The 16,740-nt window shown below is 38.4% G+C and overlaps 1 protein-coding gene across 3 annotated transcripts in view; it reads right to left on the bottom strand.

The window, feature by feature from the left end:
• Positions 1-9,755: 9,755 nt before the first annotated feature.
• Positions 9,756-16,740, bottom strand: part of LOC124970820 (translation initiation factor IF-2-like) — a 29,929-nt gene continuing 22,944 nt past the window's right edge. For all 3 annotated transcript variants that reach the window (XR_007106211.1, XR_007106205.1, XM_047534452.1), the window contains 2 exons: positions 15,952-16,001; positions 9,756-10,508 (listed from right to left, as the gene is read on the bottom strand). Coding sequence is in view for 1 of the 3 variants with exons in the window: in XM_047534452.1 (XP_047390408.1) it covers positions 15,966-16,001 (36 nt within the window). In the remaining 2 variants the exon portion in view is untranslated. The remainder of the gene's footprint in view (positions 10,509-15,951; positions 16,002-16,740) is intronic.

Here is a 16,740-nt window from a genome sequence, read left to right as displayed (position 1 = left end):
TAAATTGCCAAGGCTGGCCTTGAATTTGGAATCCCCCTGCCTCAGTCTTCCACACAGTTGGGATTACAAGCCTGTGCCACCATGCCTGGCTAGAAATATATTTTTATCATCTATCACTCTTGTAGAATTTCATTATTATTTTCCATCTTACTAAACCTATAGTTTTGCTTCGTCCCCACTGAATCACACATATCAATTGTAAGATGCATTCTGATTTCAGAGATGTTAAAATGGGAACAAATACATAGTTAGAATTGATTAAATATACTATATGTAAAGCAAGTTCTTACAGTAGAAGTTACAGGATTTTTCTCCTATTTTTCTTGTTTTACCATGCATTTTTGGTAGGATTTTCTCATGTTCAGCCTGTTTCTTGAGTTGAATCTGTTTTGCTGATTGATTTTCTACCATGTCAATTTTTATTTTCACTTCTTCTAGTGATGACTTTAGTTTCTTATGGATTTTTTATAATAAAATTTAAAAATCTTAAAGGCCTATTGTCCTTGTATATATGTTCCCTTTTATCTTTTTATAAGTGGTGAGCCTCACAGGAAAGAAATTCATTCCAAATCTAAATGTGAAAGGTATTTTTAAAAATCTTAGAACATATTAGAGTAGGCAAAATTTTCCTTAAGAGAAAATATAAGTTTAACTATGAAAGAAAAAATATATTTTATATATTAGGCTGTTTTAAAATGAATAACCTCTGTTTATTAAAAGATGCCAGCTAAGAAAAGGAAAAGGAAAACCATAGATTGGGCAAAGATACTTGCAATACATACTTAGGACAAAGGTCTAGCAGCCAGCACTTGAAAACTGATAAAAAGGAAGCCAACCGAATAGAAAATAGACAAGACACCTTGAACAGGCACTTCATTAAAGAGATTGTGCAAATGGCCAATAAATGCACAAAAAGAAGTTTAATGTAAAGAGTCATCAAGAAAATGCAAATTAAAACCAGAATTAGATAATACTATGCCAGAATCACAATGACTACAAATTAAATAGCTAACAATTACAAGTGCTGGCAAGCATGCAGAACAAAAAGAATGCTCATACTCTCTTGGTGGGAATGTAAATTGATGCAATCCTTTTGGAAAATTATTGTCTAAAGATGAACATATACATAATCCATGACTTGTAGATTCTACTACTAAGGATATTCCCAACAGGAATATGTACAAGTTTTCACCAAAAGACATGTCTGGGAATGTTCATAGTAATACTATTTATAATAAACAAAAAAGTAGAAACTATTGAAGTGTTCATCCTCAGTAGAATAGGAATAGAAATCATTGTAGATTCACTCAATGGAATATCACTCGGCCATGAAAAAGAAACTACTACTTGGAACAGCATAGTTAAATCTCACAAACATAATATTGAATAAAAGAAGCCAAATTCAAAAGAATATGCACTATATAATTGTAGGGGATGCACCCTAATGGCAGCTGCACCCTCGTGACAACCTCTTCCTCATACGTGGCACTGCCTGATCCACCAACAGTTTACCAGGACTTCTTTGTACTGCCACTCTCCCCCAGAAACTGAAAAATGTGTTCTTACCCAGCAACTCCCTGATTGGCCTGCTCATCTCCACCCGCTACTGTCTGGGATTGGTTAGCAGCAGTTCCGTGAACGTGATCAGCTCGTGCTTGCCATTTAGTCCTATGAGACTCTCTCCCTCGTGAATTCCCCATGCCTTGCTGACCTTTAAGCTGATTGGTTCCCACCTAGCCCCCACCCTACATAAAAGCTGTGTAACTCCCTCAATAAAGGAGTTCCTGCTGTGTTTCCCGTGTGCTGACAGACCTCCCAGCTCTGGTGGGTTTCCATTGAGTGCTCGGTCGCTTATTCTCCTCAGGCGGGCCCTGAGGAGATACATCGGACCTTGTTGCTCGACAGGGAGCAACAATATAATTCCATATATTTAAAGGTCAAAAACAGAGCTAGGAGTGTAGCTCAGTGGTACACTGCATGTTTCAGCATGGTTTCAATCCCCAGCACCAAAACAACTAACCAATCTAATCTATGTTAGAAATCAAGGCATGGAAATAATAAGAGGTGGGCATCTGAACACAGTTAATGTTCTGTTTCTGGGTCTGGGTTTTGCTGCTGGGGTGATGCCTCTCTATGTTGAGCATCTCTTTGTCGTACTTTCAAAAGCTACCCACTTTTTAAAAAGTTCACTGAACTATGTACTTAGGATCCATTCACCTTTCTGTGTGTATTTTAGACTATAATATAGTTCAAAATAATGTTGGAGATTTGTTCCCCGAATTCTTGCATTTCTTCTGAATGATTTAGTCAAGAGGTTTTTCCTTGTTGCTTTTTTACCATCATTGTCCTTAGATTACTTTTTGCTTGTTTGGGTGGTAATGATGATAATTTTGTACACAATAAACTAATGAATTTTATTTCCTTCTTAATGTTCCCTTGCAGGCATCCCTCTTTAATTTAGGAGGTTATCTTCCCAGAGCAAAAGAGAGTTGGCATTGAGACTTCTTCTCAAGGTGATTGGTTTAAAATCATGGTGACCAGGGTGGCACTCACTCCTGAACCTCTTTTAGCTCCCAAGAATGCAGTTCTTGGATTCTATTGGGTGCAGGTAAGGTGATCCCATTGCCCGAGCCCTATAGTTAGGGGCCAGATGGACAACGTGGCAGTGATTCAGTGGAGCTCCTGGGTTAGTGAAAACCAAAGTGAGGATGAGCCAGCTGGAGAGAAACCCTCAGGCTCTGACTGAGAGAAATAAAACTGGGCTGTAGGTTAGACCAAAAACTGAGGTCATCTGTGGACATCAGAGCACTAGGAACAGTTGCACCTCAGTCATCACCAGCCTGTACATATCATGGGGCTAGCATGAGGCCAAGGGAGCCATCTATCTCCCATAATTCCTGAGGTCACATGGGTCCCTTCCAGCACACCCAGCTGCCACCTGAGAAACTTGAGAAGAAAGGTGGACTCTGAGAGATTGAGAATTTGGTCCATGTAATAGCCTTGTTCAAAGGGACCTTCCTACCTCACATTTATTGTACTAGAACAGACTAAAATACATTTTTTTCATGTTACCTAATGAATGGGATCTGGTAGGATCCAATCACTTTAAGAAAAATAAGGGAGCTACATTTCTTCAGTATTTCTGAACATTTTGTGACTACATTTGTAGTTCTCTTTTGCTCTTTTTTTTTTACCCCTTGATTTTACCAAATTGTAGACCTTTGTTGCTGCTGAAAGTAGTTCACTTAAGGAATTTTTCTAGATATTCTAATGGAATTTGAGAAGAAAGCTCCTGGCATTGCCACTGTCCATGCTACCCTTTAATTATTAATAAAGCAATCTGATAATTTCTCTGACCTTTTCACTCTTATTTCTCATCCAATCATCACCCACCCAAACAATAGCCATTTAGTTGAAACCATGTGTTAAGTATTGAGATAGAATATCAAGACATTCCTTGGCATTGTGTTTCTAATACCAAAAAAACCTGCAGGTAACAAACACTGCTCCATATTCACTATTTCACACATCTGCACAGGCTTGTTTTCACTTTCAGTGTCTAGGCATTTTAATTGTTAGACATTATTCTAGGACCTAGGTTTTTGAGTGTTTTGACACATGACTGTTTGTCAGATTTCTGTCATTATAACAAATACCTGAGATAATCAACTTATAAAGAAAAAAGTTTAATTTAGCTCACAGTTTTAAAGGTTCCAGTTCATGATCAATTAGCCCTGTTGCTTTGGGACTATGGCGAAGTAGCACATCATGGCAGAAATGTGTGGTGGAACAAATTGATCACCTCATGGTTGGGAAGATAAAGAGAGGAAGAGGAAAGGGCCACAGTCCCACAATCCTCTTCAAGGGTAATCCCCGCCATGATCTAACCTTTTAAATCTCACCTTTTAAGTTATCCATCACCTCCCAATCACATCTCTCTGGGGAGCAATCCTGTAGCACATGGACATTTGGGAGACACTTAAGACCCAAACAATAGCATTTCTAGTCTTTGAGAGCTTCCTTGTTTTGTTCAAGAGGTACACCTTCTGTTCCAGACTTAGAATAAGCCCTTTTTCTAAGAAGCTTAGTTTCTTTATTGAGAAACGTATTTACAATCCAGAAACTGGTCTTTAAAGAAGTAAATTTCTTCATCATTCACTATTGTTTCTAGGACTTTCCAATGGATAGAACAGAGGTGAAGGACATTAGGAGAGCATATTTTTGGAAGAAAAGGAAAAACTAATTTTTCACGATCATTTTTCTACTACAACCAGTAAGCAAGGTCCCTTTCTTTTCAGCATTCTGACCATTGCACCTGGTTGGGGGCAGGGAAGGTGAGTCAGGGATCCCCTTAGGCTCGCTGCTCAAGCCATGATGATGGTTGAACCCCAAGAATATTGCAACCTTCATGCCAGCACATGATAAGTACCTAGACTGCATTTGGTGGGAGGTTTGTGTTAAGAGTTATCTACTGAATTGCAGTCATGGCACTGCCAATGTGGGGTGTGTGCCTTCGCCTCAGTTACTACAGGGATATATATACCCAGTTCTGACCCTTCCCATGTCTATGCAAAGGCCCACACCAAGAATGGAGGGTGACAGTGATTACTGACCTCGAGCAAGATGGGAAAGGCGAGGTGAGACCCAAGGCATTGGGGTAGGCAGGCAGTGAGTGGCTTGAGTTTGTCCCTGGGAGATAGGAAACAGCAGGAGTGGGATAGTTCCTGCCTTCTTGTCCCACTGGATTTTCTTACAAAACATACATTCAATGATAAAATTATTAAGAATTTCAAGATGGCAACCACAGAGCATTAAACCCCAAATATGGCTCCTCAGAGCATTGGGCCCTATGTGACCACATTTGCCACATGTTCATGGAGCAGTTTCTGCTATATGTAGATATTTATTTATTTTATTAAAGTTTTATAGTTTTTTAAAAATGCTTTTATTAATTCATTAAAGTTATACATAATAGTGGGGTTCATTTTGACATAATCATACATTCATGGAATTTAATTTGCTTCATTTCAGGCCCCAGTGCTTTCTCTTTCTTTTCTGATTTGTAGTTTCTCAGTGTATAAATCTTATGCCTCCTTCCCTAAACTTATTCCTAAGTATTTTATTCTTTTGATGCTATTAATAAATGGAATTTTTAAAAATTTAGTTTCAGATTGCTCATTGCTAGTATAGAGAAATACAATACATTTCTGTACATTGATCTTGTATCTTCCAATTTTGTGGAATTCATTAATTAGTTCTAATAGTTTCTTTATGTGCATTCTTTGGGATTTTTCTATATGTAGAATCATACCATCTGTCAATAAAGATAATTTTACTTCCTTCTTTTCAATTTAGATGACTGATTTTCTTTTCCTCTTTTTTTCTTTCTTTTCTTTTTCCCTCTAATTACTCTGGTCAGGAGTCCTAGCTAAGCGGTGGTGAAAGGTTTGTTTGGAGGCTCTCGCAGGGGAGTGCAGGACTCATATGTACTTGATGGAAGAATGGTCCTCCTCTCCCTGGGAAGTCCTCTCCAGCTGAGCCTGCAGACTCCGGAGGGACCAACATGGAATGCTGAGGGAGGAAGGGGACACCAGCCTACCCAGTCATATCCTCTAAATCAATCCTGATGATGCATGGGACCACAGATGCTGTAGCCATATCACCATGTATCTTATGTTACGTATTTCACCCTTATGTTAGCTGTGTATTTAAAAAAAATGTTCTTTTTCATGTTGAGGATAGTTCCTTTCTATTTTAGTTTGTTGAGTATTTTTATCATGAAAACACTCGGTAATTTTTAAGAATGTAAAGAATGCTAAGACCAAGCATGTTGAGGGGCCCTGAGACCAATTTGAGAACTGTCGGTAGAGTACTAGTTAAGAGAAAGGGCTTTGAAATCAGTCAGCCTGGTTTTGAATTACAACTGGGACATTAATTTGCTTCATGACCTTGACCAATTGACTTAACCTTTTCATGCTCTAGTTTCCTTATTTGGAAAATGAGGACAAGAATAATAACATGATCTATCTCAAAGGTTAAATAAAAATTAGATTAATATACTCATAAATGTAGAACAAATGCTCAATAACTATTAGCAATTACTCAAAGAACTGAACCAATTTAAATATTAACTGGCAATTTTGTACTACCATTTTCCTAAGTTCTACCATATGTGGATTTAATGTTTGATTTTGCTTTTGATTATTTAATACGGTATCTCATTTTTCAAATTAAACATTTCTGCAATTTCTGTTGTTCAAATTTTTGTCATAATTGTGATTTTTCCTTTTTAATTTAATTTAATTTTTTCCTTTTTAAAATTTTAATTGTCCAGTTGTACTTTTATTATTAGCTGTTTCATGATCTTGATGCAGTCAAAACTAAGATAATAGTTTAGTTAATTAGTTCAATTTACAGCATATTATAAGGCTGTTTTGTGTTAGTAAAAATAATATTAGGGCTCCAAGGACATTGAGGAGCTGGAATTATCTGTTCCACATGTTCTGAATCTTTTAAATAAGTCATGCAGACTGAGCACAGTTGCTGGGATTCTGCTGCAGTGATATAAATATGACCTTCCACGAAAAACATGTCATAGCCAGAAATGAAATTCAAAGCATCAGATTAGGTTTCAGAAACTACATCATTAGAATATGCAGCCTCTCTGGTTACAGGGAAGTAAATATAGACCAGGTCTGATTATGTGAACTCATTTCATTTAACTTTGTCCATCTCTACTCATTAACTAGCCAACAGGATCTAGATCAGCCCAGCTATAAGTAGATCTGCTTATCCTTTTACCACCAGCCTCAGAAACTCCCTTTCTTTTCAAGGCTAGTTTTTCCACTTTCGCTCTGAGTTTAGTTCCCTTGTTGTCTATTTTCCTTCTAGTAATTTGTGTGTGTGTGTGTGTGTGTGTGTGTGTGTTGGTTTTGGGAATTAAATCTGGGGGTGCTCTATCACTGAGCTACAACCCAGCCCTTTTCATTTTTTAATTTTGAGACAGGGTCTCTTCAAGCTGTTTAAGGCCTAGCTAAGTTGCTAAGGCTGGCCTCCAATTTGCGATCTTCCTGCCTTAGCCTCCCAAGTCTCTGAGTTACAGGCATGTGCCACCGTACCCAGCAACATAGGAGTACAGTGAAGCATGCAGAACAATCACTTCCACAAAGAGATCAGGAAATACCTTTACATTACACTCCAGTAATGACTAGCTGACATTAATGCTTCCAATGTGCTAGGTCCCTTAAATGCATACATTCCAGGTATGTTTACATTAATTATTCAAACAGACCAACTTGGTAAATGCTGTGCTTAGGTCAGGCCTGGTGGTTATTTTTCTGATTATAAACACCATTAAGAATTATTTAGAAGACTGACCTGGGTCATTTCTTTTTTTCTTTTTGTCCCCTCTCCTTGGATGTTCTAGAGTTTGGAAATATGACTGATAACTATCACCTGACAGTTATTTCTTCTCCTTTCTTAGTGCTTGGAACCTAATTTTATTTGGGAAGCAACATGCACAGGAAGGAGAACCTCTCCCCATTTTCAGAGGAAAGCCATGAGTGGTTGCTCTTTCCTGTTGCTCTGCTAGTGATCATTTGTGGTCAATGAGATCTAAGAGTCTGGGAGTTGGCTTTTAGGAAAGATTTTGTAGTCCAGTTAAAGATAAAAGCCCAGATAGGGAAAAACTTTGTGTTAACAAATTTAAGGGTGAAAAACTAACATACTGAAGTTGGGGATTAGGAAGACATAAAGAGGCTATGTTCTAATGACATCCTTGAATCATTGCAGCTAAAAAGGAAACCCTTCTCTAGGATTTTTGCTATGTCAGATTTTAAAATGTCTTCTTGATTAAACCAGCATGAGTTATGCATTTGGCTACTTGTAACTCCATGTGTTCCCAATGATGCAGCCATTACTCGACTCTGTGTGATCCCAATTGAAAAAGAACCTTGTAAAGTTGTTTCAGGATCAAGATAAACATGGAATGTAGTGTGTTATGCATACAATAGATCTTTATCTTACAACTATCTCCCAACAGTTTTTTTCTCCTTTCCTTCCTAGTTTATAAAACTTGATTTTATTTGGGCAGCAGCAAGCACAAGGAAGGAGGTCCCTATCTCCAGGTCTCAGAGAAAAACCCTAATAGACTTCCATTTATCTCAGGTCTTGATCCCCTTAGTTCTGTTTCCTTTTCCTTCTCCCAGCTGTCATTCCTAAATTCTCTGGTCCATGCCTTTCAAAGTCAGTTAATAACCAAACTCTTGAATTCTGTTTCCTAACTGCCTTCTTCCACTGTCACTTAGCTGCACCAGTTCAAGAGCCCTTTGTGTTTTTTTTTTTTTTTTTTTGGGGTGCTGGGGATCAAACCCAGGGCCTGTGGACCGCCTGAGCTATGTCCCCAGCCCCGCCCTTTGTGTTTTTGCTTAGATGACTGTTCTTCTCATCTCTGTTGTCTATTTCATACCTGCTCACTCATTCTCTGCTTATCTGCCAGAGTAAGCTACTAAAATGGCCAAGATGAGCATGACCCTCCTCTCCTTAAAACTTTTACTAGTCTCCCTTCCTCAGGTGTATGGTTGGAAGTTCCTAGCTTACATGGTATTTTAACATCTCTGCCATTTCACATGGCTCTCTATTCTGGTCCTTCAGGGATCACCTCTGACTTGCTTGCCTCCCCAAGGGTTTAGGACATACTATCTCCCAAATATAACTCTTGGCATTTGAGAAAACAACAGAAGCAGGAAAGTCATTCTCATCTCCCCCTGTGCCCCTGAAGCAGGTCATAAACCTTCATTCTAGAGGTGCCCTCCCTATAATAAGAGAAAATGAATATCCTTGTCTTTAAAGACACAGAACTACTGAGAAGAATCTGAGCAAGCAGGTCTGTTAAGTTCCTGTCAGCTGGTTACCACTAGACTCATACTCCCTTTGTCCATTCATATTTTTCCATAACTGTCCACTTAAAAAATCAAATTAGCATAAAAATACATGGATTCCCCCCTCTTTCTGTTTGGTTCTTCATTTCTAAAGACTCCCATGCCATGTAAAACTTCTATTGAATAATCATATGCTTTCTCTTGTTACTCTGTCTTTTGTTTAGATGCCTTGGCCATGAACTTATAATGGGTGATGATAGGTATTCCCTCCCTGCAACTCCTCCTGTACACATTGAAACATAGTCATACTTGTTTGTACTTTTCAAGCACAACCTGTGATTGTGATCATTTATCTACATGTCTGACTCACTCCCCTGTAGATTATGAATGAGTTGGTAACTTATTCACCCTTTCCTTTTTTATATCCATCCTTCTTAGTACAGGAGGAAGAATATTGTATTTTCTCAATAAGCAAATGTCTATGGAATGAACGAATTTTAAATTTGATGATTTGGGTGTGGATTCAGTTAGCTCTCCAGCACTTGGAGGCTGGTTAGGGTATACAGCTTATTTATATCCGCATCCTATGTCTCCTTTCCCACTTTTCTTTTCTATTTCCTACCTTTATGCTGTATTTGCCCACACTAGAGCCAAGGAAGTGGAGAACCAGTGAGAGAGGCATGGAGGTAATAGTCAATATTCTTATATACAGAACCTTTTTTGTCCATATTTTTATTGGTGCAGTGTAATTATACATAATACTGGGCTTGGTTGTTATGTATTCACACATACACACAATATAACAGTATAATTTGACCAACATTATTCCCCAGTATTCCCTTTTCTCTTCCTGCCCCCATCCCCTGGTCTCTTTCCTCTATTCTACTGATCTCCCTTGGATTTTCATGAGATCTCCCCACCATTCTTTTCCTTTTTCCTTTCTAGCTTCCACAAATGAAAGAAAACATATAACTGTTGTCCTTCTGAGTTGGCTCATTTCACTTCACATAATGTTCTCAGTTCCATCCATTTTCCTGAAATGACATAATTTCATTTCTTTATGGATGAATAATTCCATTGTCATACACAGAATTCTTATTTTCTGATTAGTCATTATTCAAGATCTCACAGTTTACAGAAAAGTAAACTGCTAAAATATAAGCTAATAAACTGGTCATTGATGAAATTAGTCCCCTTGGATCAGGCCCAAAGTCCATCCTGGCCCATGGATATTTTGATATTCAAATCTTACTCTTTGAAGCACTTATCATATCTATGTTTTCATCACTTTGCTCTTTGTTAACTAGTTGACAATCAAATTTTATTTGTAAATAAGGCATTCTCTGACATCACTTTAGTCAACTTCATGAAATTCTGCAATTCAACAATATAGGAAAAGCTGACAGTGAAGAAAAGAAGTCATTGACTCAATGGGGAGAGTGATTGGAGCCAGAAAATATTAATAAATGTAAATTTTTATGTCATTTAAGTTGTTGGTCAATAAGATCCTTCCAGCATCTTAATATAATGAATTCTCTTAATTTCTCATTGGCTTCTTTCACTTTGCAGGAAGGGTTGCAGTGTCTTGTATCCCATGTTGTCTTCGTTGTCCTTTTTAAAAAAGTTTTGCTGGAAAATAAATTTGAACACTTTTATTTTCTGCTAAAGAGCATGGATAATTACATCCTGAGTTCTTGTATATCTGAAATGCCCTATTATTACAGTCACAAAAACCTGATAGTTTGGCAAGATTTAGAATTCTAGTCCCAAGATTTGTTTCCTTGCTAACTATGAAGATGTTCTCTTAGTTTTCCAGGATCCAATGTTGGGCAACTATTCTGTTCCTTGTTTTCTTTAATAGGAAATTGGAAATATTTGAGAATTTCCTGTTTAAGACTGGAGTTATGAAATTTTGCCAGGAGTGTTTAGAGTCAAATCAATTTAACAAATTTTTACTGATGATTACTGGGGTACCAGCACTGTTCAAAGTACTGGTTTCAGCTGGGTGCAGAGGTGAACACCTGTAATCTCAGAGACATGGGAGAGCTGAGGGCAGGAGGATCATAAGTTCGGAGGCCAGCTTTAGCAATTTAGCAAGCTCTAAGAAACTTAGTGAAACCCTATCTCAAAAATAAAAAATAAAAAGGGCTGGGGATGTAGTTCATGGTAAACTGCCCCTAGGTTCAATCCCAGTACTGAAAACAAAAAAAATGTACTGGGCTTCATCAGTGAACAAATGAGACAAAGATTCCTGCCCTTGTTAAGCTTACAGCACAGCAGGGGTCACAGGTTATAATTCATATGCATAACACATAAGAAAGTTATTAGTATGCTAGCAGGAGAAAAATGCTATGAAATAAATTAGTAGACTAGGGCAACGGGAACTAGGATGCTAGGGGGCAAAGTTTGTATTTTTTCTTTAATTTTGTTCATTGGACCCTTTCAGTCTTAAAGTTTCAAATTTCTCCAAGCTAACAAAAATATTCTAGGGCTGGGGAGATAGCTCAGTTGGTAGAGTGCTTGCCTTGCGTGCACAAGGCCCTGGGTTCCATCCCCAGCACCGCAAAAAAAAAAAAAAAATTCTATTGCTGGGCATAGTGGCACATGCCTGTAATCTCAGCAGTTTGGGAGGCTGAGGCAGGAGGAATCATGAATTCAAAGCCAGGCTCAGCAGTTTACTGATGCCCTAAGCAACTCAGTGAGACCTTTTTCTTAAGTAAAATACAAAAAATGGCTGGGGATGTGGTTAAGTGGTTTGAGTGCCCTGAGTTCAATCCCTAGTACCAAAAAAAAGATATTATTTCATTTGGTATTTTCTCTGTTTTTCCTAATGAGACAGATGCCAGATTTCTAAGTCTTTTATTCCCTGCTCTTTTATACTTTCTGCCTATTTATTTATTATTTTTGTGGTACTGGGGATTGAACCCAGGGGCACTCCACTGACTGAGATACATCCCCAGCCCTTTTTATTTTTATTTTGAGATAGGTTCTTGCTAAGTTGCCCAGTCTGACCTCAAACTTGTGATTGTCCTGCCTCAGCTTCTGAGTCTGTGATTCCAGGGTATGACATCAGGAAGGTGTTTGTTTATTTATTTATTTATTTATTTATTTATTTTACTTCATGTGTGTTAAGTGTTGGGATAACTGGGAGGTTCAAAATAACCTTCTATCATGGTTGATTATTGAGCCTGGTGAATAGCTGGGAACTTCACTGAGGCTCTCAGCAAGGCTGTTCTCCATGTTGTCTCTCTCATTGCTGCTTGAGCTTCCTCAAAGCATGGTAACTGTAATAAATCTTTATCTATGGAGCATTCCAAGAGAACAAAATGTGAATGCACACTTTTATAAGCTTCTTGTTTAATTTGGTAATATCTCATTGGTAACAACAAATTACATGCCAAGTCTAAAGTAAGTTATTGGGGAAGTATGGCTCCTTTGTGGTCTCCGAAGTAAAACAGTTATTACAATATTCTGAGTATCCTTCAAACTTTCTGATCTACTAAGAGTAACATTTTCTTTTCTTTCTTTTCCTTTTTTAATTTTGGCGGTGCTGGGGATTGAACCCAGGGCCTTGTGCGTGAAGCAATCTACCAACTGAGCTATATCCCCAGCCCAATCACTTTCTTTTTCAGAATCAAATTGTTTTCTTCTTTAAAAAAAAAAAAAAAAGTGGTGTGTGTGTGTGTGTGTGTGTGTGTGTGTGTGATGTGTGTGTGTGCAGGAAGCCCTAATCTGTCTCCAATTCTTCTAACCAAATCTGAATATATGAAATCCCTTTTTGTATGCCTCAGGGGCAGTGTGAACATTATGCAACCTTGGATTTTGATTTAATCCTCATCCTTGCTCACACTTTTCATACAGAATGTCCAAGTATTATCCCATCTGTCTGCTTCTCACATCATAATGTTCTGTCCTTACTTATCACATAGAACATTTCTTCTTTCTTGTCATCTGTCATAACTTCAAATTCTGTATATCTCATTTGTATTAAAACTTTCTTTCATGAAATAATATGCATAGAGCATTGCTTGAAGGATATTCATCAATTTCCTTTATCAGAGTGGGCAGATAGGTTTAAGTTGGCATATGAGAAGAATATTTTTAGTATGCCCTGTTGGGAAGGACTAGAAGATGATGCCTCAACAGAAGATCAGAATCGCTTGGTGATGCTGCCCTGGGCTTGGACTGGAAGTGATGGTATCTTCCATTCCTGTCCAGATTTAATAAAATCACTGAATAAAGCCAAATCTTCAGAGAGTTCTTTTCTCCATGAAATTGTTTTGAGCACTTGAGTTTACTGAGTGGCACTTGGCAATATGCCAGTCACCTGCATTGAGGATGTACTGGAGGACAACTGTTCAGAATTTGATTCTATATTTACGTAGGAATGTTGCTGAGGAAAGACTATAGGACACAGTTGTTTCCCTTTAAGAGGAGCCAGAAGAGAGTTTTTCCGAGCAACTGCTCTGTTTATCTTATGGACACTATAAATGTTATAACTGATTTTGTTTCCTTCTTACTTTGGTTGCTAGGTAACCCAGGATAAAATTGCAGACCTCTCTGGCAACTGGACAGGACTTTGAAAAACATTTTACACACTAACTTTACTTTTTTCTTTTGTTTATTCTCTTATTACTCTATTCCTACTGCACTCCTTCCTTCCCACGTCCCTAGTTTTTCTTTCCCTCCTTTCTCCCTCTACATGGTTTCCTCCTCTCTCCTTTCCCCTACTGCAGTTAACATTAATTACATATATCTTCTATGACTGGCATTGTGTTAGGAGCTGCACACATGCACCTTTACCCTTACCCTAAAATCTATGTTAATATTGCAGCCCATTCATGGTTAGTGAAAGGAGTCAGGAAGACCCATGCATGGAGAGATTCTTCCAGTAGCATTATATTAAATTTTTTTTGTGGGGTGGGCTGGCCCTTCCCTGTTCCCTTCTCCAGACATGACCCTAGTGACACACCCACTAAAACATAACATCCTTGGCCTGATCACTCTCAGGTCATTTGCTTTGTCCCTATACAACCCAAAGAACAGTCTGATTACCTCTTGCACATTTGTCCACAGCATGTAGGCTTTCATAAGAACACAGAACTTTGATCAGAAGGATAAAAAGTGGAAACAAATTATGTGAAGAGAGGAAGAGAGAAGGCCTTAGGGCTGAGGGTATTAAAGAGGAAAAAGTGGGTTGACTTCTACTTTCAGAAGAACACTCATCTGAGCTATTCTGTCCATATCCAGCAACACACTGTTAGTTCCTACTTCTCATGTGACCAAGTTCTTCAAAGTTCTGCTTTCACTTTTTTCTCCATGGCATAAACAGGCATAGTGAGGGGGGCCTTCAATTTAATTCCTCGCTAACCAGTTATTTTGAATTGATGCTACAAAAATGGTGATGGGCAGTATATAGCTTCCTATGTTTCTGATTTTGCTTTCAGGAAGCTTGAAATTAAATTTGGTGATTGGTTATGTTACAATATTAGACTTAGTGGCTTGTGAGATAGCTATACCAAAAAAGAAAAAAAAAAACAAACCCAAGATCAAAAACCAAACATCTTCATTGTCTGAATACCATTTTAAAAAAAGCCACATATTCACCTCCAGACCTCCTGAGCAATGGGTTAACTAGGTGAATCTAGGACATGAACCCATGGACTTGCACATGCAAGGCAAGCTCTCTACCATCAAGCCACATCCCCAGCCCCCAACCATCATTTCCTAAAGTGCCAAGCACAGCAGCTGCTGGTCACTTTGGTACCATGAGTACAAGTGGCTCGAAGTCAGGAGACTTGGAATCAAGTTTTCCTTTCTTTTCTTAGCTCCTTGACATTGAGCAAGTCAGTCAACTTCTTTGAGTACCAATTTCTTCATTTATTAATGGGTCAATATTCCTTAGGTGTTATGAGGATTACAGGAGATAATGTTAATGGAATTGCTGTTTAATCTACAGAGTACTATACTGTTGCAGAAGGAGTTTATATTCACTGGATTTATGACCTACCCACACCAAGGCTTGTTCCTATGAAACACTCTTTCCAATAACTACAAGAATTCTGGCCACTTATATTTTTAGCACTAAGAGAAGCCATCCAAAACAAAAGTCATATAGCTCCAATATGTATGTCACAATATATGAAAACTTTGGGTCCCTGATGGGTTCTAAGGAAGCAACTCTCAGTGCTGGGATGCTGGATGTTTCTGTCAGATACCCAGGGGCTACTCTGCTGATGGCAATGCTTACCGCCCCCTCTCAAGTGACTCCTGTTCTCTTTGATCTACCCATTTCTTTGACTTAAAGTCCTGTCTCTTCCTGTTGATGACCCCAAACCCTGTATCTGCAGCCTGTGCCTCTCTTAGGACCACAGATTGACACTCCCAATTGCTTATGGAAAAGCTTTTCCTTAAAAGTTTCAGGGGTACTGAAAATCCAACATGTCCAAAACCAAACTCATCTCTAGTGTCTTCCTCCCAACTTTCACTAATTCCTATCCTCTCTTCTTACTTGCTGTCATTGCTTTGGTTTAGGTCCTATCATATCTACTAAGAACAACTGTAGTAGCTTCCTAATTTTTCTTCCTGCTTCTTGTCTCTCTTCCTTGTAAGCCATGCTTCATACCAGCTGCTTTAAAAGCAGAACTTGAAAGATGCTACTCTAATCAATTAGCACCTCCTCCCACTTATAAAATCTAAAATGGTTTCCTGAACTTAAGGTTCTCTGAGATGGGATCACCTCTTCATCCTCACCTCCTGTCCCTTCCCACCCTGTTTGTCAGTTATTTCCAGCCAGACCAAATCACTTGCAGTTCATGATGTGATTTGCTCTCTTACACATTTCTGCTTTGAACATGCTCTGTCTCCATTGTCTGGGAAGCTCATCTCCTCCTTGTCAGCTTGACCAGCTTCTTAAGGCTGGTTTTAAAAAATATCACCTCCTCCTTGAAGCCTTTCTGGGCTTCTCCAGATAGAATTGGTTAATTTCTACAGATTTGTACATCACTGTATGGTGAATATTCACATGTCTTTCTCTCACACTAGACTGTTTCTTGGGAAATTTGTAACTCACCTTTGTGTATCCTCTTAGAACAGTGGAAACAGGATAGTCTCACAGGATGTCTGTTGAGAAAATAAATTGGTTAGTGATTTTTATCACTCCCATTATTTTTGTTTTTGTACTGGGGGTTAACCCCAGGGGCCATTTACCACTGAGCCACATCCCAGGCCCTTTTATTTTTTGTTGAGACAGGGTCTCTCTAAGTTGCTTAGGGCTTTGCTAAGTCGCTGAGGTTATCCTTGAACTTGTAATCCTCCTGCCTCAGTCTCCTGAGTTGCTGAGATTACAGGTGAGCACCACTGTGCCCACTCATTCTTATAGTAGCAGAGAGAATGACTGAAATCAGGTCAATATGATAGGAGGAAATCTGGAACTGGAATGTCTAATACAGAAGCCACTAGTCACTTGTGTTGGTTGAGTACTTGAAATGTGGCCAGTCTGAACTGAGATGCACTATATCAAATACACAAAGGAGTTTGAAGACAGACTGAAAAAAACTCATTAACCTCAATATATTTCATATTGATGACTTGTTGAAATGATGATCTTTTTGGATACATTGGGCATAATAAAATATACTACTAAGATGGAATTCCACTTGATTCTTTTTACCTTTTTAATATGGCTACTAGAGAATTTGAAGTATGCCTGCGGTTCACATTTATGGCTTACATTATATTTTCATTAGATAATGATGATATAAAGCGATCATTCACTGAAGGTGATATCCAGGTTACAGGTGAGGATAGCTCTTGAAGAAACTGGAAATGCCACAGTTTGGGCCAGAGTTTTATCACTATG

The sequence above is a fragment of the Sciurus carolinensis genome, chromosome 2 (assembly GCF_902686445.1).
Source record: "Sciurus carolinensis chromosome 2, mSciCar1.2, whole genome shotgun sequence".
Taxonomy (NCBI): domain Eukaryota; kingdom Metazoa; phylum Chordata; class Mammalia; order Rodentia; family Sciuridae; genus Sciurus; species Sciurus carolinensis.
The sequence above is the reverse complement of the archived record's forward strand: the minus strand, read 5'-3'. Positions and strand labels throughout refer to the sequence as shown.